General features: G+C 43.7%; 1 protein-coding gene across 1 annotated transcript in view; it reads right to left on the bottom strand.

The window, feature by feature from the left end:
- LOC146080772 (dynein axonemal heavy chain 5-like) overlaps positions 1–25,343 on the bottom strand; it is a 357,582-nt gene that overhangs the window by 33,602 nt on the left and 298,637 nt on the right. The window contains exons 73-74 of the mRNA XM_083188420.1: positions 23,500–23,688; positions 16,546–16,678 (exon numbers count right to left, since the gene is read on the bottom strand). Coding sequence (XP_083044546.1) covers positions 16,546–16,678; positions 23,500–23,688 — 322 coding nt within the window. The remainder of the gene's footprint in view (positions 1–16,545; positions 16,679–23,499; positions 23,689–25,343) is intronic.

Raw genomic sequence — 25,343 nt, 5'->3', positions numbered from 1 at the left:
AATGCATTTCTTCTCTGCAAGCTTCTTTGGAGATAAATATGTGACTTTAATACCAACTAAAAGCGCCTTGAGTCCTGCTATTCTGCAACTGGCTGGCTAGTGAGGGCATAGGCGCCGATTCTGTGGGTGCTCAAGGGCTTGAGCACCCACGGAAATTCCTGAGCACCCACTGACGGCCGCCCCACCCCCCGCTGCCCGCTGCAGCACTGCTGTATTTTTAATTGATAAAACAGATACCTGCCGTGGCTACCCTAGGCTAATACAGGGCACTTCCGCGCAGTGCGTCCACGTCCCGCGCACTATGACTATATGACACGCCTGGCGCCTTCGCCGACGTGGCCAACCTCCTCCCCCTTCCTGCTTCCTCTCCTCCTGACGCGTCTGTCACACAGAGCTTTGCAATAGTCAGAGAACACTACAGTGCTCCAATATCCTCCGTGGCTACTGTGAGTTCACGTGCCCCCTACCCCCTGTCATCTCTGACTTTTTTCGCAGCCGCACACTGAAGCAGCAGCCCGCAGAGAGCCATAATAAACTGGAAGCTGTCCAGCTCTGCCAGACAGTCCCCCCCATCCCCATCCCCGGCTTTTACTCCCTAATTGCCGGGGCTTGATGTCACGAATTAGTGACTGCCCCGGCGCGTAACACTTGAGCGGCGGCTGGGGGTGCGGGATAACCCGTCACTTCCAAAACCAGCTACTCACATGGAAGGGTGACGGCCAGGTCCACAGCTGACAATGGGACGGATTCCTGGCTTCCTTAGGTACCTGTTCTATTGCAACAGGGCAGGAGGGTAGCTGGGGTGGGGCCCGGTGTGGGGAGGTTCAAAGTAACCCACATGTACTCTGAGGATTGCATAGGGTAGAGAGATATAAGCACAGTGATACCTCGCTGTCTCTCTACCCCTCTATCTGTTTCTCTCTCCACCTCTCTCCCTCCCTCTGTTTCTCTCTCCATCTATCTCCCTCCATCTTTTTCTCTCTCTCTCTCTCTCTCTCTCTCTCCCTCTCTTTCTCTGATCTCTCTCCCTCCATCTCTTTTTCCATTTCCTCTCCGTTCTCCATCTCTCTCTGCTTTTTATCTCTCTGCTCTCCCCTCTCCATCGCTCCGCTCTACATCTCTCTCTCCATCTCTCACTGTTCTCCATCTCTCCACTCAGCATCTCTCTATCTACTCTCCATCTCTTTCTCTCTCATCTTTCTCTCCCTCCGTCCATCTCTCTATCCGCTCTCCATCTCTCTCAGCTATCCATCTCCATCTCTCCACTCAGCATCTCTCTCTCTTTCTCTCCCTCCCTCCATATCGTTCTCTCCCTCCCTCCATCTCTTTCTCTCTCATCTTTCTCTCTCCTTCCCTCCATCTCTTTCTCAGCTATCCATCTTCATCTCTCTCTCCGCTCTCCATCTCTATCTTTCCCTGCTCTCCCATCTCCATCTCTTTCTCTATCCATCTCTCTATCCGCTCTCCGTCTCTCTATCCGCTCTCCGTCTCTCTCTGCTCTCCATCTCTCTCTCTCCGCTCTTCATCTCTCTCTCTGCTCTTCATCTCTCTGCATCTCTACCTCCATCTCTCCGCTCTCCATCTCTTTCTCATCTTTCTCTCTCTCTCCCTCTTTCTATATCTGTTCTCTATCTCTCTCCACTCTCCATATCTCTCTCTGCTCTTCATCTCTCTCGCATTCCATTTCTCTCCATCTCTCTCTCTGCTCTGCATCTCTTTCCCTCCATCTCTTTTTCCATCTCTCTTTCTGTTCTGCTTTTCTGTCTGTCTCTCCCTCCGTTCTCCATTTTTCTCTACGCTCTCCATCTCTATTTCCGCACGCCATCTCGATCTCTGCTCTCCATTTCTCCCTTTCTGTTCTGTCTCTCTCTCTCACCCTCCATTCTCCATTTCTCTCTCTCTGTTCTCCATATCTCCCTCAGCATCTCTCTATCTACTCTCCATCTCTTTCTCTCTCATCTTTCTCTCCCTCCGTCCATCTCTCTATCCGCTCTCCATCTCTCTCAGCTATCCATCTCCATCTTTCCACTCAGCATCTCTCTCTCTTTCTCTCCCTCCCTCCATATCTTTCTCTCCCTCCCTCCATCTCTTTCTCTCTCATTTTTCTCTCTCTCTCCCTCCCTCCATCTCTTTCTCTCTCCATCTCTCTATCCGTTCTCCATCTTTCTCAGCTATCCATCTTCATCTCTCTCTCCGCTCTCCATCTCTATCTTTCCCTGCTCTCCCATCTCCATCTCTTTCTCTATCCATCTCTCTATCCGCTCTCTGTCTCTCTATCCGCTCTCCGTCTCTCTATCTGCTCTCCGTCTCTCTATCCGCTCTCCGTCTCTCTCTGCTCTCCATCTCTCTCTCTCCGCTCTTCATCTCTCTCTCTGCTCTTCATCTCTCTGCATCTCTACCTCCATCTCTCCGCTCTCCATCTCTTTCTCATCTTTCTCTCTCTCTCCCTCTTTCTATATCTGTTCTCTATCTCTCTCCACTCTCCATATCTCTCTCTCTGCTCTTCATCTCTCTCGCATTCCATTTCTCTCCATCTCTCTCTCTGCTCTGCATCTCTTTCCCTCCATCTCTTTTTCCATCTCTCTTTCTGTTCTGCTTTTCTGTCTGTCTCTCCCTCAGTTCTCCATTTCTCTCTCTCCGCTCTCCCTCCGTTCTCCATTTTTCTCTATGCTCTCCATCTCTATTTCCGCACGCCATCTCGATCTCTGCTCTCCATTTCTCCCTTTCTGTTCTGTCTCTCTCTCTCTCTCTCACCCTCCATTCTCCATTTCTCTCTCTCTGTTCTCCATATCTCCCTCAGCATCTCTCTATCTACTCTCCATCTCTTTCTCTCTCATCTTTCTCTCCCTCTGTCCATCTCTCTATCCGCTCTCCATCTCTCTCAGCTATCCATCTCCATCTCTCCACTCAGCATCTCTCTCTCTTTCTCTCCCTCCCTCCATATCTTTCTCTCCCTCCCTCCATCTCTTTCTCTCTCATTTTTCTCTCTCCCTCCCTCCATCTCTTTCTCTCTCCATCTCTCTATCCGTTCTCCATCTTTCTCAGCTATCCATCTTCATCTCTCTCTCCGCTCTCCATCTCTATCTTTCCCTGCTCTCCCATCTCCATCTCTTTCTCTATCCATCTCTCTATCCGCTCTCCGTCTCTCTATCCGCTCTCTGTCTCTCTATCTGCTCTTCATCTCTCTCGCATTCCATTTCTCTACATCTCTCTCTCTGCTCTGCATCTCTTTCCCTCCATCTCTTTTTCCATCTCTCTTTCTGTTCTGCTTTTCTGTCTGTCTCTCCCTCAGTTCTTAATTTCTCTCTCTCCGCTCTCCCTCCGTTCTCCATTTTTCTCTACGCTCTCCATCTCTATTTCCGCACGCCATCTCGATCTCTGCTCTCCATTTCTCCCTTTCTGTTCTGTCTCTCTCTCTCTCTCACCCTCCATTCTCCATTTCTCTCTCTCTGTTCTCCATATCTCCCTCTCCGATCTCCAATTCTCTCTCCTTTTCTGTCTCTCTATCCCTCTGTTCTCCATTTCTTTCACTCTCTCTCTGTTCTCCGCCTCTCTGCACTCTATCTCTCTGCTCTCTATCCACTATCCATTTCTCTCTATGCTCTCCATCTCTCTTTCTATGCTTTTCTGTCTCTCTCCATCCATTCTCCATCTCTTTCTGGTTTCCATTTGTTTCCCACTCTTGGTCATCCTCTGCCTCTCCATATTACCCACTGCTTGCTTTCTGTCACATCTCTCACTCCCTGTTATCCTCTTTGTCCTCCACAGCTTATCAGTCACCTCCTAATTGTCACCCTCTCTCTCCCTATCCCCACTGCTTGTCACTGTCATTCTATATACTTCCACCATCCATGATCCTGTGAGGCCATGCCCTTTTTCTGAATGTGTGTGCACCCTGGCACCACTATCCACCCTTTCCCCTATCTTGGTGCTCCCCCCTCCCCCGCAGTCCACTCCCGCCTGCTCCTTTGAATGTCGGGCATGTTGTCATCAAGTTTGCCCATCATTCAGTGAGGAGCATGCAGAGAGGATCCCTAGAAGAAAGAAGACAGAAGGAGAAGAAAAGAGAGGAAAGACAGAAGAAGGAGTAGAAAGAAGACCAAGCAAATGGTAAGTGAAAGAAAGATCATGTTGGCAGCCAGACAGTGGCTGATTTAGGGGGGAGGGGGGGGGGGCAGTGTACCAAGGACAGTGTAAAAACATAATAATGTCTATGGGTGTGGGCAGAAGCAGCCTGATTTGTGTATAACACACAGGGCCGTAACTACTGGTGTGCCAGTGATGCCTTGCCCTGTGTGCACACCATCTAGCAGCACTGTTTGCCCACCACTGGTGATGAAGACGGCAGATGGAGAGAGGGGGAGAGGAGGAGCGCGCAGCACAGAGAGCGCTCCTGCTCCCCGGCTCTCTCGGCTGTTAAGATGGGGAGCAGGAGCATGCTCTGCGATCTCCCCATCTGGCGGCTTCATCAGCAGCATCAGCTTCCCACAGCAGCAGTGAAGATTATAATGGAAGTGGCACTTTTGGGGCATTATTTGTAAATGGCACTACTTTGGGCATTTGTGAAATGCACTACTGGGGGGCAGTGTGTAAAGGGCTGTGTATATGGGGCACTACTTTTTGCATTGTGTGAGGGACACTTCTGGAGGCATTTTATGTATAAGCAGGAGTACTGGGGAATTACAGTATGTGCCATGTTGTGTAATGGGCATTACGGTGTGTGGTGTAATGCGGCATGGGCATTACGGTGTACTTTATGTAATGTGTAAAGGGCATTATGGTGTGTGGCATGTTGTGTAATGGGCATTACGGTGTGAATCATAATGTGTACAGGGCATTTCAGAGTACATTTTTGCATCTGTTGCTGTACAACCTTTTATTTTCTATATTACAGCGTTTTGTAACCCTAATGCGATTGTGGTCAGAACCTCCTCTACATAAACTGTGTCTGGGAGTCTGGCAGATAAAAAGTTGTATAACCCTAAAGGCCCCCATACATGGACCTAATGATACTGACAAATCATGATTGTCACTTGATGTGCCAAGTTTTGCATGTGATAAATCGCATGCGTTTTATCACATGCAGCCCCCGGGGAGCTGCAGGCGGAGGCGGGCTGCAAGCAGGGAGTCGGGCTGGAGAGGCAGTGGGTGCACTGTCCTGGGCGGTGAATGGCGAGAGCCGGGCAGGGGAGGCAGTGGGCACCCTGGGTTGGCGGTGAAAGCCGCAAGGGGACCAGAGACCGGTTAGCTTAGGGGAAGCTGGGCAGCAGCGGGCGGAAATAGAAATGATTGAACAGTCAGTGATTGGCTGAGAGCTCTCTCAGTCAGAGAGCTCTCAGTCAATCACTGGCTGTCCATTCATTTCTATGTGCCCAGCTTCTCCTACGCTACCCGGTCTCTGATCCCCTTGCGGCATTCACCGCCGGGACCAGTGCGCCCACTGCCTCCCCTGCCTGGCTCTCTGTTTGTGGCATTCACTGCCCAGGACAGTGCGTCCACTGCCTCTCCAGCCAGGCTCCCTGCTTGCAGCCCCCCGCCCTGCTCGGCTATTTATTTGAATATTGGAGACAACTGTGCAGCGTAATATAAATCCATATTATTTTATGGCCACGCCCCTTCCCCATGAAGCCACTCCCCTATAGTTTTGGCTTGAGCACCCACCAGCAAAAACATAAATCGGCACCTATGAGTGAGGGTGTGCCAATTACCATCTCTTCTTCCCACATGCAGTACCATGCTGAGAAGCAATGAACAGGAATATTCCCACAGTCAGTACAAAGGAGCCAATGCTAAGAACTACATGTAGCAGATATGGGCCTGTCCTTCTTAAATCAGGAAAGTCAGGGGCAAAAGCAGGATTTCTTGAAGGGGGTCTACAAATGTTTGATTTCAGAGCAGATGTGAGCACATGAAGGATGCACAATTAGCATATAACAAGCTTTAGTTTGCCCTAAACAAAGTGCAGTTTACGTAATATAGTACTGCTCCGGCCATATGGTATGCAGGCCCAATGACCACAGAAAGGTACTTACCAGATTCTCTCTCTGATGCGATGATTGAGGACTCGGATAAAACAGACACACAGCACACTTAGCAGGAAAATATGTTGTACTGTACATGCCACAGGGCATGTACAGCAGCTCAGTTCAATTCCACCGATCATACTGAATGTAGTGGCCACTGGCCTAGCTGCGAAAAAGGGGGGTTTCTGGGTAACAGGAAACACCTTCCTTCCCGCTTTTGCCTATGTACTGCTCAGCTTTAATACAGTCCTATTCTATTACATTGCTTATTGGTTCCCAACATTTCTTTCTCATTCTAGCCATCTGACAATATAAATTAGGAATGATAATCCTTTTACTGCACTACTGTTTGTGAGTGTGGCTTAATATGTGTCACATTATTGGGTGAGAAGTTCTGAAAAGGACCAAATAGAATGAATGTAAATAGGTGTGACAGGCTTTTCCAGAGTGCTATGATCCACTCAAACCCACTAAACTCCTACCCATGACTATGCAGACAGTAGCGGCTGGGACATAACTCCCTACATTTATATTTATTTACAGTTTCTTATATAGCGCAGCGTATTCCATTGCGCCTACATTCCAATAACAAAATTATGCTGTAGCACAGGACAAAAAATTTGATAATGCAAACTTAATATGACCACATCATCAATTTATGCAGAGAATTACATGATTTGTAAAATAACAAAGTAACTGTGTATACCATTCGGATTAAGCTGCCATCATGCTACTAATTATTACTAACTGGGAATGAAGTCGTCACTCTGGGCTCTAAATTACAGTCAAACCCCTATTAGCCAAACCATTCCCTCCTTTGCACCTACTGAACACATGTTACAGGCTCCACTTCACAACCACCCCATGCTTTCCAGTCATGCTTTATGCTGTAAATTACAAGCATAACACAGTGCACATGGCAGATTATAAGCATACTAGTTAATAAACAGTCAAAATGACTGTGCTTCTGCAATGTACTTTTACCATACAACCCCCAACATTCTATGCTTGATTGACGATATTTTGGGGGCATGGCCTGTACTCATGCCACACCCTGATTTCTGCCGCTGTGGGGCATGCTCAGTAGCTCGGTGAGCTATGCCCCAGCCCCTCTGGCTGCAGTAATAGACCCTGTGACAGGGGAGGATTCCCAACTGCCCCCCCCCCTTGTCACGGGACACTGCCGGCCCCCGGGAGGGATGTGGGAACGTCCCCAAAAAACGGGATGTTCCTGCAATAAGCGGGACAGATGAGAGGTATGTTTTTACTTTGAGCTGTGACAGTTTATAGCCCAACAAACTCTCACCTCACTACCAGTCCCTATCTGCTACTAACACCAATCCCTGTCTTCACAGCTACCCGACTCTAAACTCCTTTAATGGACATAACCATGTGCACTGCATGATGTAACATGCACAGAGAGAGTTTACATTTGGGTGAGCTATTTTGTTTTATGTGCAGAGTAAATACTGGTTGCTTTATTTTTATACTGCAATTTAGATTTGAACACAACCCACCCAAATATAACTCTCTCCGCACATGTTACATCTGCCCCACCTGCAGTGCACATGGTGTTGCCCATTAGAGAGAGATTTTGCAAGCCAACCTGAATTAGGCCCTATATCCAAGAAGTTTGAAACAGACCAGTGTCCATGCAAAAAAATGGTTTTACTTTCTGTTATGACATCTTTTAGCACACAAAGGAGAAAATTAGACCATCGAGTGGCCTCTAATGGTCACTGGCAGTACTTCACCTCATAGAGTTGGGGTCGGGGAGTAGTTTAGTAGCTATATATATATATATATATATATATATATATATATATATATATATATATATATATATATACCAGCAGATAGGGACCATCAATCGTCTCGATGCCCCCAAGCACGGCACTGACAGGACTTTCTTAAAGAGGTTCTTTTATTTTCTCAACGTTTCGAGGAACGTATCCCCGTCGTCAGGAGTAGTAGACACACAGTGTGTCTACTACTCCTGACGACGGGGATACGTTCCTCGAAACGTTGAGAAAATAAAAGAACCTCTTTAAGAAAGTCCTGTCAGTGCCGTGCTTGGGGGCATCGAGACGATTGATGGTCCCTATCTGCTGGTGTATTATTTTCGCAAAGGCATGCAGGCCATTACCGGAGTTGGTGAGAGTGCTGGTCCATCCCGCTGCTATATATATATATATATATATATATATATATATATATATATATATATATATATATATATAAATATATATATATATAAATATATATATATATATATATATATAAATATATATATATATATATATATAAATATATATATATATATATATATTTAGATAGAACGAGGGCTGCATAGGACACAGGCTGCGTTTTTGCACTATTTTTAATATGCTGTGAATACACTTTTTTGCCACTTTGAACTGAGAGTGCCACCTCTTATTTTCCATTCATTTGGAAAATTCGTTCATATATATATATATATATATATATATATATATATATATATATATATATATATATATATATAAATATATATATATATATTTAGATAGAACGAGGGCTGCATAGGCTCAAGTGTATTTAAGAGCCTGGGAATTTGTGGGTTGTAAATAAAGTTATTTGAAGAAGCAAGGTGCTGCGTAACTAGAACTTTGTGGGCCCCATAGCAAAAAATTTTAATGGGCCCCCCTTCCCCCACCATTGTCACAAGAGAGAGAGGGTGTCTGGAAGAGACATCATGAGAGAGAGAGTGACAGGGAGTGAGAGGGTGTCATGCAGAGAAAGGGGGAGAGATGGGACCAAATGTAATAGCCTCAGAGTTCAGTGGCCGTGCGGAATGCCGGTTTAACTCATTTTTTTAAAGGGCCAATCACTAACAAGGCAAAACCGTCCCTAGTGACACTTTAAGAAAACGTCTAAGTTCGGCCCACATCCCACACAGCTGCTTAACTCGGAAGGCTATTACATTGGACCAGGGGTGAAAAAAGGAAAAAAGGAGAGAGATAAGGGGATGGGGAAAGAGCAAAAAAAGAAAAGAGATGGGGGTAGAAAAAGGGGAGAGAGGTGAGAGAGTTATGAGGGAGGGTTTTGACAGGGATATTATTTCCCCCCTATTATCCACTATCAGTGCCGGGTCTCACCGTTCACTTCTCTTGTATATTGCTAGCCCCTGCTCTCCCACGCGCCGAGTCCCTTGCAGCTGTCACTCTCCTGTGCGCAGGGGTAGATCTACTATTTAATCTTGACCCTCCAGTCCCGACTCCTCCCCTTCCCAGTAGTAGCCAGGTACAGTACATAACCTATGGGGAAAGACTGCTCATTCATACAGTGACAAGCTCATGAAGACAGCCAGAGACAGTCTATGTGACACACACCTCACAGAGGCAGCGGCGCGTAGCCTTGAGTTTAACTCCAGGAGTGTCATGAAGTGGGCATGAGAGTTAGTGTGCGCTCCGCAGACTCCGATATAACCCCCACCCCTCGTCCTGTGATCCATGTGCCAAAACAAACCGCCTTTCCTATTTATTGTGGCCAGACAATGGCAGCTACCAGATGGAGAAACAGCGCATTCACAGTCCCCAGATATGCCGGCGGCACAGTGCCGGACAAAGGAACCAGCATAGTCAGCATGCACCTACCGGGCAACACCAGGCATGCAGCAAGGACAAGGCGCAGCCACCCAGGACCACTCAGCTCCTGTGATCCATAGCCCCACGGAGCCCCAGACATTCCATGCAGCTGCTCTGCGGTGCTGTGCTGCTCCTAATCCTGGTCAGGTGCGTGGCTGTGGGCCGGGCAGGAGGCGTAGCCCTACAAAGCTCAGCCTGCTCTTCTGCAAGCAGTTCAGCCCCAATGCGCCTGAGAAAACCCTGGGAAGCCAGCGGGAAGTACGAGTCGGTAGATCACCGCCTACCAACCCCGCCCCCCCCCCCCCCCCCGGGTCCGACCCTGCCTGTGCGCCTGGGCTCCTGCAATCAGCTCAGGCAGCTGCCACTCCCCAACGCTGTGTCTCCTGTCTGCCCGCGGCTCAGGCAGCCCCTGCTTTCCTGGCTGTGCACCAGGTCTTAGTGTAGGGGCTGTTGCAAGCGGCTCTGTCATCCGCTGCTCCCCTGTGCTGGGCTTCCTCTCTGCAGGGACACTGGTGCATCCTCTGCCCACGCTGCACAGAGGGTGCAGGGGATGCAGATGCTATGGGGCCCCCCAAAGGCCCGGTCCCATAGCAGCTGCACCCCCTGCACCCTCTGTAGTTACGCCACTGGCTGTGGGTAAAAACCTCATGCAGTCAGGGGCAGGTGGATGGGCCAATCAGGTAGCTTTGGGGTATTTAAGGGCAAGTTGAGTCTGGATCCCCACCCTACCTCCCCTTTTTCTCAATCTTGTGCTACCTGGCCTGCGGGCTGTCCAACCAATTTGATTCAATAACTTTAATTATAAATTGTCGAGAAGGGGCTCTTGACCAGCAGTCGGGTGAGGTGTCAGGTGGTCGCCATGTGGTATTGCGCCCCTTTGCCAGGACGGTGGGCGAATCCCAACTCGGCGGGGTGACATTGGACACTTCCTTGAGCTGTCCGTGCCTTACCATAGAAGGGGTGGTAAGTCCGTCACGGCGCAGGCTGTACCTTACGTAAGGGGTGTTTTGTTGGATTGGAGCGTTGCAGTCGCTACCATTGACATACACCTTTGACTGGTGCGGGTCTCAAGTGCTCTTCTTGGCCATCCCTTTAGACAAATAAGGGTCATACCGCTTTAATAAATATTATGACCAGTTTAAACTTATGCCATTGTTGTCCGAGTCGGTATTTTAAGTTAAGGTGTCCTGTGTGAGTTATTTCTAGGCACTTAAGGTTAAGTTAAGGTATAGGCCAACCAACATCATTCATTAGGGGCCTTTTAAAAAAAAGTATAGCAAATTTTAAAAGCACATTATCAGCACACAGAAGATATTTTAACTGTAATGCTTCTAAAAATATTATTTCAATGTCACAAAAAATTAATCGCATGTAGACATTGTTCCATCCTTTCTTTATAACAACGTGAAATCAAAATTGAAGCCCACTGCCGTTTACTAAAGTATCTCTCCTCCTGTGATAAAATTTGTTTCGTTTGTTCACAAAATAAGAAAACAACTAAAGCAGGAAGAAAATTTTGAATTCCTGCCGATAGAGTTCTAGAGGTTTAATAGGTTTTGTTACATACAGTAGCATTCCCACCAACAGGCTGTTAGATACAAAGCCAATATGTGATTTTCTGTATGACCTTAGTACAAGGAATGATGTAAAATTATCAACACCACACAGTCACTTGAAATATGTGAACTAAACATTATATTTAGTTGTGTTTAGTGCAATTACTTCAGACTACAGCTTGCTTCCCCCCTAAGACCCTGAAAGAGTGCATGTCCTGCATCTATCAAAGTATTATAATCTTTAAAGTTCAGGTTTTCTTGCTTATAGTGCACTTTACTGAAAAGGTTACTTGGTGGAATGATATTTCAGATTCATCTGACATTTATAAAAGTAGCAATTGGAGAAATATGGATATTTTTTCACGTGTTTAAATTAAGGGGAATTATTTTTAAAAGTGGTACAGGTTGAGTATCCTGTATCCGTGCATCCATTATCCGAATTATTCCAAAAACCGTGGTTTTTGGAATCATTTGAATTTTTTTTTTTTTTACCCCCCTAACCCTCTTTTCATACTTACCAAGTCCCAGGGCGTCCACAGCAGGCCTCCGGCATCTTCTCCAGGGCCTCCAGCGGTCCCAGGATTGCATTGCGCAAGTGTGTGCGCGCCGGTGACGTCACCGGTGCGCGCGCACACCCGCGCAATGCATTCCTGGGACCGCTGGAGACCCAGAGAAGATGCCGGAGGCCTGCTGTGGAGGCCCGGGGACTGCGTGGACGCCGAGGGACCACCGGACACCATCGGGGGACAGGTAAGTAAGCCTAAAAAAAAAATATTCTAAAAACCGAAAAATTCCCCTATCCGGAATGCTCGTGGTCCCGAGCATTTCGGATAGGGGATACTCAACCTGTACTACTAAAAAAAGTTGTATTTTTTCAATAAAATCATTTTCCCAACTCCCCCCACAGCGGAGAACAGCCGGCCCCGGGACCGACAAAAAAATCGGGATGAGTTTGAGTAGACACAATCTGGTTGTGAACTGTAATTTGTGACTAAAGTTTATACAATTTCAAGGCAGAAAACCATATATAGGGCATGATTCAAAGTTGATCGCTGATCAGTGTCTTTGCAATTTGTCCAATTATCAAACGACTGCACATGCACGTCAGCCACATGGCACATGCGCAGCTGCAAATAGGGACAAAATTCCTGACTGCTATGTACTTACAGCCATAGTCGCAGTTTGGCAGACAGGAAGCCGGTGTTTCTGGAGGAAACCTGCAGTTTTGTGGATATATTGGAAAAAACACAGGTGTGCCCAGGTGTTTTAGAGGAGAGTCTGTGATGTCAGCGAGGACCACTTCCACCCTGTCTCAGTCGCAGAGTTGTGTGAGGTGTCAGACTTACATTTGCACAGACTGGAAAAATAATTTGAGGGTTTTTGAATTACGATGTGGTTTGCGAGTGGATATCGGTTTTTTCGCAACTATCTCACAATTAAGAAAGGGCATTTTTCTCTTTCAGACTGGATGGTGGCTTTCTCCTTGCACTCTTTAAATGTCAGCAATCGGATCTGAATCAGGCGCATAAGCAACACTGCAAACCAAAGAAGTCTGCATGTTTACTATACTATACTATTCTAACTATACTATACTAATGATGACAGTGTGGATTATCCCACAGACAATATCTAGGTCAACATGCAAAAGATTGACATTGACTAAAGGTCGAAACAAGAAAAAATGTTGACACATTAAAAAGGTCAATATGAGTTTTTCATGTTTTTTTGTGTCAATGTCGACACCTGAGCATGTGAACCCCCAATCAGTGTGCCACATCCCATTGCACCGTCTGGATAGGTGCCTTGCTCCACTGTTCTTGGCACATTTTAAAATAAAATAAAAAAATATATATTTTGTTTTCCCCAAATGTCCATGTTCTCAGCATGTTTGAATTCAGATGCAATTTTCAGGTTTCCTTTACTGTAAGTCATGGTACTTGTAGTATCTATAATGCTATGCTTAGCTCTAAACCTCTATTTCCTTAAGCTTAAAACTCATATCATTGCTGTCCAAGAAACGCATTTCAACCGACAAAATCCCCCTCTTTTTATTGACCTTAGATACTCCCATTGCTACACAGCTAATGGGCACACTAAAAAGGCTTGCATTGCCCTTCTTATAGCCCAACACTGCCCTTTGTTTTAACCTCAAAATATGAAGATCCAGAATGTTGCTACATAACATTAGTGGGTTATGTGATCAATGTCGAGACTACCTTGGTCTCCTGGCATGCACCGAATACTAAACAAATAGCCTTTTGTTTGGAAATTTTTTACAATCCTTCAGGACCATATCCGTGGTGCGCAATTGATTCTTGGAGACATAAATATGGACCCCTGTGTTGATCGCTCTCATCCAACGAGGGTCTTCCCTTACAGTTCTTCCCAAGACCCTTCCAGTAGGTTTTGTCAACTAATGGCCGAATATGAATTATTTGATACATGGAGGTCCAAACATCCCTTAGTAAGGGACTACACTTTCTACTCCCATGTGCACAGGTTATTCTCTAGAATTGATCTGGCATTGGTTGATAAGTGGACGTTGACATCTATTAGTAAGATTGACATATTACCAATATCTTGGGCGGACCACTCTCCTCTTTCAATTGAATGGGATGTTGTTAGAAGGGTGGTTTCCCCTGGGTCATAGAAATTGGGTGCACATCTTTTTGTTAAGCCAGAGGCTCACTAGGCCATCCTGGGGTCACTGGATTTATATCTTTAAACTAATCATTAAGATGATACCTTGGTTTTTACCCATTGGTGTTCTTGGAAAGCTGTCTTCAATGGCTCAATAAGAAATATTATATGAACAGCAATAGAGCAGGTCGTCTGTTGGCATGTAAACTTAGGAGCTGAAGAGCTAAGGAAAGAATACATGTGGTGCATACATCTAACAGATATTGGTAGATTTCTAGAAGACGTTCCTCCCTGCAAGATTTGATGACTTGTGAGTCTCTGAGATCCCCATTGATGCTGGGAGAGGTTAAAGTGGCCATAGATTCAGCTCCTCTAGATAAAGCACCTGGCCCTGATGGCTATCCTTCCAATGTTTACAAAAAGTTTAAGTCCAACCTTTCCCCATTTCTACTGTCAGATTTTAATAAAACATTTGATTCCCAAAAGAAATGTTGGCGGCCAAAATCATTATTATTCTTAAACCTGGTAAATCACCCAAGGCTGTTCAGAACTATCGCCCAATAGCATTACTAAACATGGTGCCAAGATGATAGCGAATAGAATATTCCCTATCCTACCTAACCTTATTAATCATGACCAGGTGGGCTTTGTGTTGGGAAGACAGGCGTTGGATTATATGTGTAGAGTTATTAATTTAATCAAACACTGCCACTACAAGGATAGCCCCTATTAGTTATTTCCCTGGATGCCGAAAAGGCATGCAAGCTACCCTACAGAGCTTTGGATTTGTGAATAAGATACTTAATTCTATTTTGGCTCTGTACTCCTCGCCGTCGGCTTCAGGTTTCACCAATGGTTGTTACTCCTCTGAGTTCAATATAACCCTTTGAGTGCAAAGTGAATTTGTTAAAATAGTGATAGTGATTGGGGGGTCCCAAATACAATGAATAGAACATCAATGGGTGTCCTAATAATATACGGCGTACCCTCACTCACACAATGTGAAGGGTGTACAGACACATCAAGGTATCTTTTACTGATCGGGATCACCGGTGGTGTATAATGACCGACAGATGTGTAAAGGAAAAGGGCTCCTACCATACTCATAAGGCTTCAAGGTAGGTCTCTCCAATAAAGGTATCTTTAGTGCAGTTCCCATAGGGTTTATCCAGGAGAGTGTTTTTACTCAGTGCTGAACCCTTTTGAGTACGGCATGAAAGTGTGTGAAACAAAATTACCCATTATTATGTCTACATGTACATTATAGCACATATTGAGACATCTTAATGCTCAAAGAACAATGTTTCTACCATTTTGTGTTGCACAGGTGGGGTGTCTTCAAATGGTTCTCTAGATGACAAAGTAGGTGGGAAGTCTACAGAATGTCACTTTTCATCTATTATACAGCTTTTAGACAGTGGCGGCTGAATACCCCGGTAATGAGCGGCAATTACTATTGTCCGCAGCTGTGAGGCCCCCGCTTCACACAGGAGAGCAAATCTCCGGGTCTTAAATTTAGACCCGAAGATTTGCTCTATTACACAGGGTTTTCTCCTGTGTGAAAGGGTCGATCCGGTTCTTAAACTACGGTTCTCCGACCCTGGTATTTTGCAGTGTCAGAGACCCGTAGTTTAAGATACGGATTGGCCCTTTCACACAGAAAAAAGCCATGGACCCATGTATTTCATGAAATTCCTTGGTGGAACTGCTTCACCCGGGAATTGTATTTTCTGTGTGATAGGGGTAGTAGTTGACTCTTTACCAGATTTATCAAACCTGATAGTTCCACAAATCTCGCCCTGCTTCTCGCGCCAATCTCACCCTGCTTCACAGCAAGCCATTTCCATTTGCTATGCAATTTATACAACAGGAGTTTCATGTGATAGCTTGCTTAAGGCTATACATGGCTCACATTGAAATTTAAATCAGCACATGTTTCTGAATTTGATTCATAGGTACTTCTCATCATACAGATTATTTCTGGCTGGTATGTCTGGTTCACATGCATGCCTTAGATATCAGATGCCGCAGGCATACTCACACACTAACTGTATCTTTGGAGTAGCAATAGAGATTATGAGTTGTCCAATAAGCACTGATATCTCCAATTCTTTAAGTGGTGTTGCTCCTTAGAACAGTCCTGGGACACAGGTTGGTTAATAGTATCTCTGGAGTTGTCCTCTTAGATATTTGTGGCTAGAGGTTAAACAGTTTAGTCAATTACATTCCTCTAAGACAGGAATGGGAAATGTTTGGTATTTACCCGTCAAGGCAAAGTGTTGCTAGGGCTTGAAAAAAACTGTTATTAATTACTAGCATTGTGGTGCCAAAATCCATTCTGCAGAATGGGATTAGTCCTACTCTTCGTATGTTAGCTTTAGTTAAAGACAAACTGTACATATAGTTAATGCCCCCACTCAGTATATGTATCAGCAGTGAGCATGGCATCACCTAAGGTTTCTGTCGATGCAGACAGCCCAATGGTTAATTCAAAGAAAAGCCAGGCAGTTGGTGCAGCCTAAAATGGATGGAAATATATTATAGGAAGAAGCATAACATGCTTAATTATTTACAGTGCTAATATCTAAAGGATATCCACAAGATGTATTTGTGATAAGATCTCAGAATAATTCTAGTACTGTGGGAATAGGACAGAAAAGTTGTAAAATGGAACACACATTTCTACGCAGAATACCTTACCATCGATTGCCAGCTTGAGGTCAATAAGTGTACTTCTAACTCTTGCAATTACACGCTGCATGCGATCAATTTCCTGACGTAAGAAGATATTCATTGGCTGAATCGGACCCATCTTTTGAAGTCGAGCCTTAACCTGTAGCACAAAGATTTTGTAATAAATGAAAATCTGAATGAAAAAAAAAGGAAAAATATCCAATACATGATATTTTTTTCTTTGCCAACTTATATATATATATATATATATATATATATATATATATATTATTACTTGAGCCTATATATTTTTTAACACTATGGACCAAGGACAACAAAAAAGATACCCAGATATGAGGATCCCCTGCATGTGAAAGTAAGCTTTTTTGTGAGCATCTGAACGTATTCATCTGCATGTAAAGATACCTTTATATGTTTCACCTGCATCCTTCCTAAGTAAGCTTCATGTAAGCTTCCGTTGTAATAATAGAACACTGAAGGTTGTACCATAAGAATCATAACAACACGGACCCATCCTACCCTTGATGAACTTTTATTGAACTTTTATTTGTCTTGACCTACTACACTATAAGGTCTTTTTGTCTATATTTGTTTTTATTTCATGTACGAGGAATAAGCTTCCCCCTTTTGAAAAATCTACCAGTATCGAACACAGGAATTATACGATCGTATAGAAATCTTATTGTATTCACATAGTTGGCTCAACTATAGGTAGTTTTATTTTATTGTAATAACTGCACATATTACAAGCAAGTGCAGAGTGTTCCAGTTACCGGTACTACAATGATATAGGACAGACTACAGTAACCTAGGCAGTCATATGCACCTAGGATTTCCCAACATGCTAGTTATTATTTTGATAAGAGCAACCACTGGGTGGCTTTGAGCTGAAAGCCGCACAAACTGGGTGTTTTGAGTGACTTTCAGCTCAAAGTCGCCCAGTGTGTATGGGCCTTTAGTCACAAGACTAAATCGCACCAGAAGACTTTGCTGATTCATTTGATATACAAAACTTGTATATCTGTAGCACTTTGCATTAAGACTTTGTCGCACACCTATGTACAAGTATCACATATCAGAAAAATCAGCACAGCATCCTAGATGCAGCATGTTGCATTTAATTCACATTTTTGGCTAACACTAGCAGAGTCTCACAGGATATGGCATGCCAACAAGAGTGACTGCAGCAAGATGTATGAGGAGACATCTGTATGTTGCAATTATCTAAACATGAAATACAGCACTGTCATACTGTACATTCTGGTTTGCATATTAGATTACAGTCAGGAACATGGGATCCCTTCTTGAACTTTCCGAATGAAGCTGCGCTAAAGGGTGATGACGGAGAGTGATAGTTGTGTACATACACATCACCACTGAAAGTGTCTACACACATATATTATTAAAGTGTATACATATATACACACACACACACACACACACACACACACGACTGCTCATCTTTAAAAGCCATAAGGTAGTTGGCAGGTGAGCTTTAAACCAAGAAAAAACACATGTTCATTTTAGCTATGATGTGTCAGTACAGGTTGAGTATCCCGTATCCGAGTATCCGTTATCCGAATTATTCCGAAAACCATACATTCCAGAAAGTGAATAAAAAATATTTTTTTTGCTAAAAACTCACTGGGGACATTTGTAACAGCACTACTGGTGACATGATATGTAACTGGCACTATATATGTGCAAGAAAATGATTGCTTGACATTCAAATTCAATATCTGAGATAGTACACAAATTTTGTTTCATGTTTTGAAACCTTGTTTTTTGAACAAATAAAATATATTTGTGTGTATTTTATGTGGTAATAAAATATATTTGTGTGTATTTTATGTGTTTATACAGCATACATGCAAGATACTTCAAAATACATCATTGAAATATTAAAATATTCCGAAATACGGAATAATCCGTTATCCAAAATTCTCCCGGTCCCGAGCATTTTGGATACGGGATACTCAACCTGTAGTAGCCAGGTTCTTAAGAGACCAGTTGTTAGTGTAGGACTTGCAGTGAAATGGGGTCCCTTGGCGATGGGCTGCAAGCTTAAATGCATTGATCAATTCATGAACTAAAACCCCATTATTTATTTAATTGATTATTTGTTTGTTAAGGTGAGTTAGTTTGTTGTAGTGAGTGCTGGGCCTCCTGTGTTTGTATTTACTAGAGTGTGTGGTCACAGGCCACTGCACCCCATCCTGGGAAGTGGGTGCTGTTTGCACCCCATTCTTAGGAATGGCGAGTGCGGTGGTATATCTGTATCTCTATCTATCTATATATATATATCCCAGTTATTTATATAGCGCATACATATTCCACAGCACATTACAGAGAATATTTGAACATTCTTATCAGTCTCTGCCCCAGTGGAGCTTACAATCGATGGCCCTTATTCTGGTTGACTCGCAAGGGTTAATTTTGTTGGCAGCCAAATAACCTACCAGTATATTTTTGGATTGTGGGAGGAAACCGGAGTACCCGGAGGAAACCCATGCAACCACGGGGAGAATATACAAACTCTGCACCATTAAGACCATGGTGGGAATCAAACTCAAACCCTTATACATGCACACAGGCTCATGTATATCTTACAGCACTCCTGCATGCATAGAGTGTGTCCATAGATACATACATGTGTCTGCACAGTACATACATACACACATACATTTTGGGGGTTTATTCATCCAATTAGTGATAAATACTGGTAAACCTAACATTCATATTTACAGCGATTTAAAGCCCGGGACCAGAAACCAAGCCCACCATTTCGGAATGGCTTCAGTAAATCTATTTTAATGGTCAGATATTATGAGAGGGGAACAACTGCACTGGTACTTACAATTTAACTATCAATAGCAATTTGGAAAAAAAATTGTAAGTGTGTTTGAAAAGCTGTATTTTAAATCCCTACATGTTAAACCAAGCAGGTTTATATGTATTTGGGTGAAGTCCAAATGATGTTGTGTTTATAGCTCTGCCAATACGTTCTCAGCATTTATAGATGGCTAGCTATTCCTGTCAGTGATGAATAGTTTTTTCAGGATTCATAATAAAACTTGATTTTAATATATTCTTTTCATCTCACCTTCATACAATTTGCTCATCTACATATTTGCACTTAATTGTACTCTGCATTTAAATATGACAGACAACAGACTTATTCGCTCAATACATTCGTTCTGTTAAAATGTGCTGAACTGCAGCAAAAAGGAGATAAAGACAGACAATTTGTCTCTCTTTTGCAATCATGAATAACATATTTGGAATATAAGAATACTAGCATAATATTTAGCTTTAAGATAAAAAGGAAATAAAGAAACTACATTTCATTCCAAAAATTGATCCTTTTAGCACCACTTAATGTAGAACCTTCATGAGTATGTATTGGCCAGATTGTAAATGACATAAAATCGGTGCCTTATGCAGAGCTGAATGCAAATTGCCTGTAATGGCTCCCACACTGTGTGTGCAGGGAAGTAAATGAGTATACAGTATGCAGCAGGATGTAGGCAGCTTTAGGTCTAGTGCAAGACCATGATTGGCCTATACTAAATACCTAAATGATGCCCTACTGTAGTCAGACCTCAGCACAACTCTGCAGGGCACACAATTCCATTAACACATTGCCTAGGACGTTTGCCAACATGTGTACACCCCATAACAGGAAAGCCATTATTTTTGTCATTTTTGCTTGAAATTTTGCAAAAAAAATTCTACCTCATTGACCAACCATTCTGCAGTGATTCATGTAAAAAAAAAAAAAAAAACACCACTGGGTGTATATATATATATATATATATATATGCAACAGGATCGTGCTACCTTGCTGCAGACTCATGCTTAAGATAAATCTATGTCTAAAATTATCCCGTGGGTCAACCGCAATAATGATGCTTCTGTCAATACGACGGCCTTGGTCAAATCTAATTGGACCATTATCAATAGCGATAAATAGCTACCTCTTACAGAACATTGGGTCATGCCCTGTTATTCTAAAGGTCGGAGCCTGAAGGACCTAGTAGTAAAAACAAATAATAATGTCAGTTCTGGATCAGTGTCCCGGACATGGGCCCTTATTCTGATCGATGCGGATATTCCCGCTTGCGTACGGGCCGCCGATGTTTATCTTCTGCGCATGTGCAGAGGTCACTCTGCGCATGTGCAGGCGATTTCGCCGCAAGGATTCTCTATACGCCGCACAGGGGGCGTAGAGGGGCGTGAGGGGCTACTTATCCTCATTACCCTATGCATACGCCCCGCGTTTCATGGGCGTTCCCATGCAAACGCGGGGCGTATGCATGGTAATGAGGCCGTGACGCGTGGGTACGGGGCGGGCATCTGACATCGCCGGATGTCAGCTGCCCGCCCCCATACAAGATTTCACACGGACAAGTGTCCGTGTGGTCTTGTGTTGCGGGACCTGGTGGAGCGTGCGGCCCTGCATTCGATGTTCGGCGACCATCGAATGCAGGGGCTGCTCCCACCATGGAGGAGGCGTATCCCCGTCCAATTTCATGCGGATCGCCACATATCCGCGTACGGACGGCAGGTGGCGATCCGTATGGAAGGCGGGGATTCGCCTGCACGGTCGCGGCCGCATATTCTGATCGGGCCGCACCGATCAGAATAAGGGCCATGGTTAGGAGGGACCCAACATGGTTGCTTCAGATGCTCTTGTACCACCTGCCAATATATGCTTTCAGGGGACATCCACATACAGGAAAACAAAATACGCCATAACTTCACCTGCAATTTATCTTTCGTTATATACCAACTCATCTGTCCATGCAGTCTTTCTTACATAGGAAAGACTGAAAGAAAGTTTAAAGGGCCAGATTCTCTAAGCTTCAAAAGTGATAAAATGGAGAGTGATAAACAGCCAGCCAATCAGCTCCTGCCTGTCATTTTTCAAACACAGTCTGTGACATGGCATGCAGGAGCTGATTGGCTGGCTGTTTATCACTCTCCATTTTATCACTTTTGAAGCTTAGAGAATCTAGCCCAGAGAGGATGTCTATGCACCGGAGCACTATTCGCCACGCATTAATTGTGGGCAGTAGTGATCACCCGGTTGCTAGACATTTTGTGGAACATAAACATTCCCTTAATAGTCTACGCTACGGAATGATAGACTGCGTACACCCAAATTTATGGGGTGGCAATCGGGGGGGCGCAGCTACTACGCTGTGTAGCACGGTGGATTCACCGGCTAAATACCATTGCCCCTAAAGGACTGAACAAGCAGATTGCCCTTTTCTGTGTTCAGATAAATGCGGTAGGCTGTATATATGCATGATTTGCTTTAATAATACCTACATGATCTATCCACTTTATTTCTGTTGTCAGTTGAATGGCGTTAGTGAACTGCATTTCCTCTGTATAGTTATTGACGCTGAGATGTTTTATTTTCAGGAGGTCTTACTATGCTACAACGTTTTCTTCGGACTGTTGAAAGTGAAGCTGATTCGCAGGTTGTTACTATTTAGGTCTCTGTGCTAGACTCGCTGAGACTGTTATGTTAAATACACCTTTAACTTTCTCACAACAGCCAGTCCGATCCCAGTAGCTCACATGAGTTTGTTTACACCATCCCCTTGGCAACCAGCCTTCCCCTCATGCTGTACATCAGCCGGTCATGTGACATCAGTTGCCTGCGACGAGTGAGCGGCGGTCAGAACTCCCGGTGCTTCAGCTTCACTTCCCTGGTGATATTAAACTATAATAGGTATGTGCACTTAGCTTTTGTTTTGTAACCTGATGAAAATTGTATAATTTGAAACGTTGTTGCTATTTTGCTTCTTAGTGTTCTTTGCATATTAGCTATTTTATGTCGTCTGGAGTGCCACACTAGAATCTAGACTATGTATATCTATATATATATAGATATATATATATATCTATATATATATCTATATATATATAGATATATATATATATATCGCAAATAAGATGATCCAGCACAGCCTCCTTAATCACAGCGCAAATACAGACCATAAATGAATGCAGCACTCCAGCTTGGATAAAAAATCAATTCTTTAGTGATGGCTCAATATAGCAACGTTTCAACAATTACTTGTTTTAGTCAGCCTCGGGATGGTCCAGCACAGCCATACTCCAACCAATTCCTCAGCGGGTGCCCACGATCCGCCGCAGCGGTATACAAGGAGAAAGAAAAAGCAGCACTCCAGCTTGTTTAAATCCAAATCTTTAGTGATAACCAGTGAAGCAGCGTTTCAACAAACTAATGTTTTCATCAGGCTCGACAAATATATAGATCCAAATCAGCCAGCACTCCAAGTGAAAAAAATAGCAACTTGCCCCAGTGCCCAAACAAAAGTATCCATACAAAGAATAATGGCACTCCAGAGGCTCAAACAGCAGATAAAAAGCAATTGTGTGTGTGTTTGTGTGTATATATATATATCATCTTGCTATAAACTGCCATATTGTTGTACATTTTCATTTCCGGCATCCTTGGAGGAATTAAATGCCTGTATATCAGTGTAAACCTGTGTGCTTTTCATGACTCACTTTGGAGTGACCAATATAAAAAACATGCATGAACAATTATAGCTGAAGCCCTTTCTAGCAGTGTGAATCAATGGTTAGTTAACATTGGATGCTTCAAGGCTAAGGATTGAATTTCAGCCTTAGCTAAGATGTATCCATGTCAAGTGTTCTAGGCCCTGAGCACCAAAGTAATATACAGTAATGTTACTAAAATAAAAGATCAATAAGTGCACTGATGTCAGCAGCAGATGTGTGGAGACATTTACTGGATGTAATTAAATCATCTTGTATAGTGAGGAACAGGTGAATAGATGTGCACTTAGCATGACTCTTTAAAAAACTAAATATAGAAGGCTGACATATGCTAATACTGTATGTAATTATATTCACAGATCCTCCCATTTCCACATGATGTAAGGGCAGCTACTGTACCTCATGTGGGATGTAATCCTCTGGTAATTTCTCCAGCATTTCATCTGCAAGACGCTGAACAATAGTCTCTCTGGTCTCCCCTCCACCTCCTCCGCTGTCCTTGGGCTGAATGTTGACGATGGTACTTAGCGTCTCATTTGCCATGTTTGTCTGGTAGGTTATGTCAGCATTGGGGTGCAATCCAAACACCTTTAAGAAAAATCAAAACATGTTCAAAAATGTACCTCACAAAATGGCTGCCCCTAACAGCAGACCATTTTTGGTGATGCTAGAGGAGGCCGCCGCCGCCTCCTCTAGCTAGGGTTACCAACTCATCCCTTTAATTCTGGACACATATTAATTACACAAGTTCTGTGGCTGATTTTCACCTGGTTTTATCTGCAGATCTGTCTGGTTGGAACAAAAACATGGTTATGGATGAGAGCAAATGACAGTTGACCATTTGCTTGGAAATGCTGGAAAACTGACAAACTGTCACTCATCCATAACCATGTTTTTGTTCCAACCAGCCAGATCTGCAGATAAAACCAGCCAGATCTGTAGATAAATCTTACTAGTGTATGGGCATCTTAAGGCAGGGCAGGGCAGTGCAGTGCAGCACATCGATAGGGACTTAGTTATGACACTGACCCCAACACTGTGCCAACAGATGTACACTCTATTTTGTGGAAGAAAAAGAAAAGGCACAGCACACGATAAATACACAGTAATTGTTAAGGAAAATTTCAACATTAGTTGGATAAATAGATGTGTCATCCTCTTCACTGTAGTGAATCCATCATATAAAGCGTGCAATTCCTTTTGTAACGCTGAAAATGTCCATCAGATAGGCAGGTTTTTAGGCAATAACCACATATATGGTTTTCACAAATGGTAAATTAAGAACAGCTAAACATACTTGGCGCGTGAGATTATTCTGATTCATTTTTTTAAAATGAACCCCAATGATTCACAGCATTTGACAGTGGTGAATAATATAACGTACATTAAAAAGGTTACACAAGACAATCCATGTTTTAAGGATTTTCATGTTTGTGCACAGGTCACTTATTTCTGGGTATATTTATCACAATCCCTATCTTGGATCCAGATGGGATGTGATAAATTTGGCCAAATCTGCAAGGTGATACTTGAATACATTGTAGGGAAGTCTCAAATATAGCATGCAGGGAGAGAGCTTGTGAGAAAGCCCTTTAAAAGTGAATCATCTTACCGCAATTTTCAGGATATTTTAGTGAAAAATACCCTGAACGTGTGATCACGCATGCTCCAATAACTACCCACCATACCCCACATATCTGCTTATACTTACATGTGTCTGCAGCCTGGTCAGGTGATTGGTGATCAGGAAGGGCAGAGGGTCATCTGATCCTATGCTCAACTGAAACCCCCAAGTGTAATTCACAGTATTACTTAACTACACCAGAAGCTCAGCAATCAGATGACGTCTGCCCTCGCCAGGTCATCGGTTCCCTGCTGCAAGTTCTATCTATTTGTCTAACTCTCTTTGTAATACAGTGATCAGCCTGTGGTCTGACACACATTGCTGACCATGTAACACAGTGATCAGCCTGTGGTCTGACACACATTGCTGACCACATGGGCCAGATCAGAGCTCAGCCTTCACTTCCAGCACACAGAGAAGGCTGTGCAGGAGTAGAGGAACCAGAGGGATACTATATTGACGCTATGTGAAGCTATCATTAACAAAGGGTTTTCTCAAGTATTCTCTTGCAATTTATTTTTTGTATCTTTGGGAAGATCATATTTTCCATTAAAAATTGGCAAATGCACAGGTTGCACACATTCTGGCATTGATGCTCCAATTTCTGTTGGTACCTATG

This window comes from Crinia signifera, chromosome 5 (assembly GCF_055691185.1).
Source record: "Crinia signifera chromosome 5, ASM5569118v1, whole genome shotgun sequence".
Taxonomy (NCBI): Eukaryota; Metazoa; Chordata; class Amphibia; order Anura; family Myobatrachidae; genus Crinia; species Crinia signifera.
This window is presented reverse-complemented; position numbering and strand designations above follow the sequence as displayed.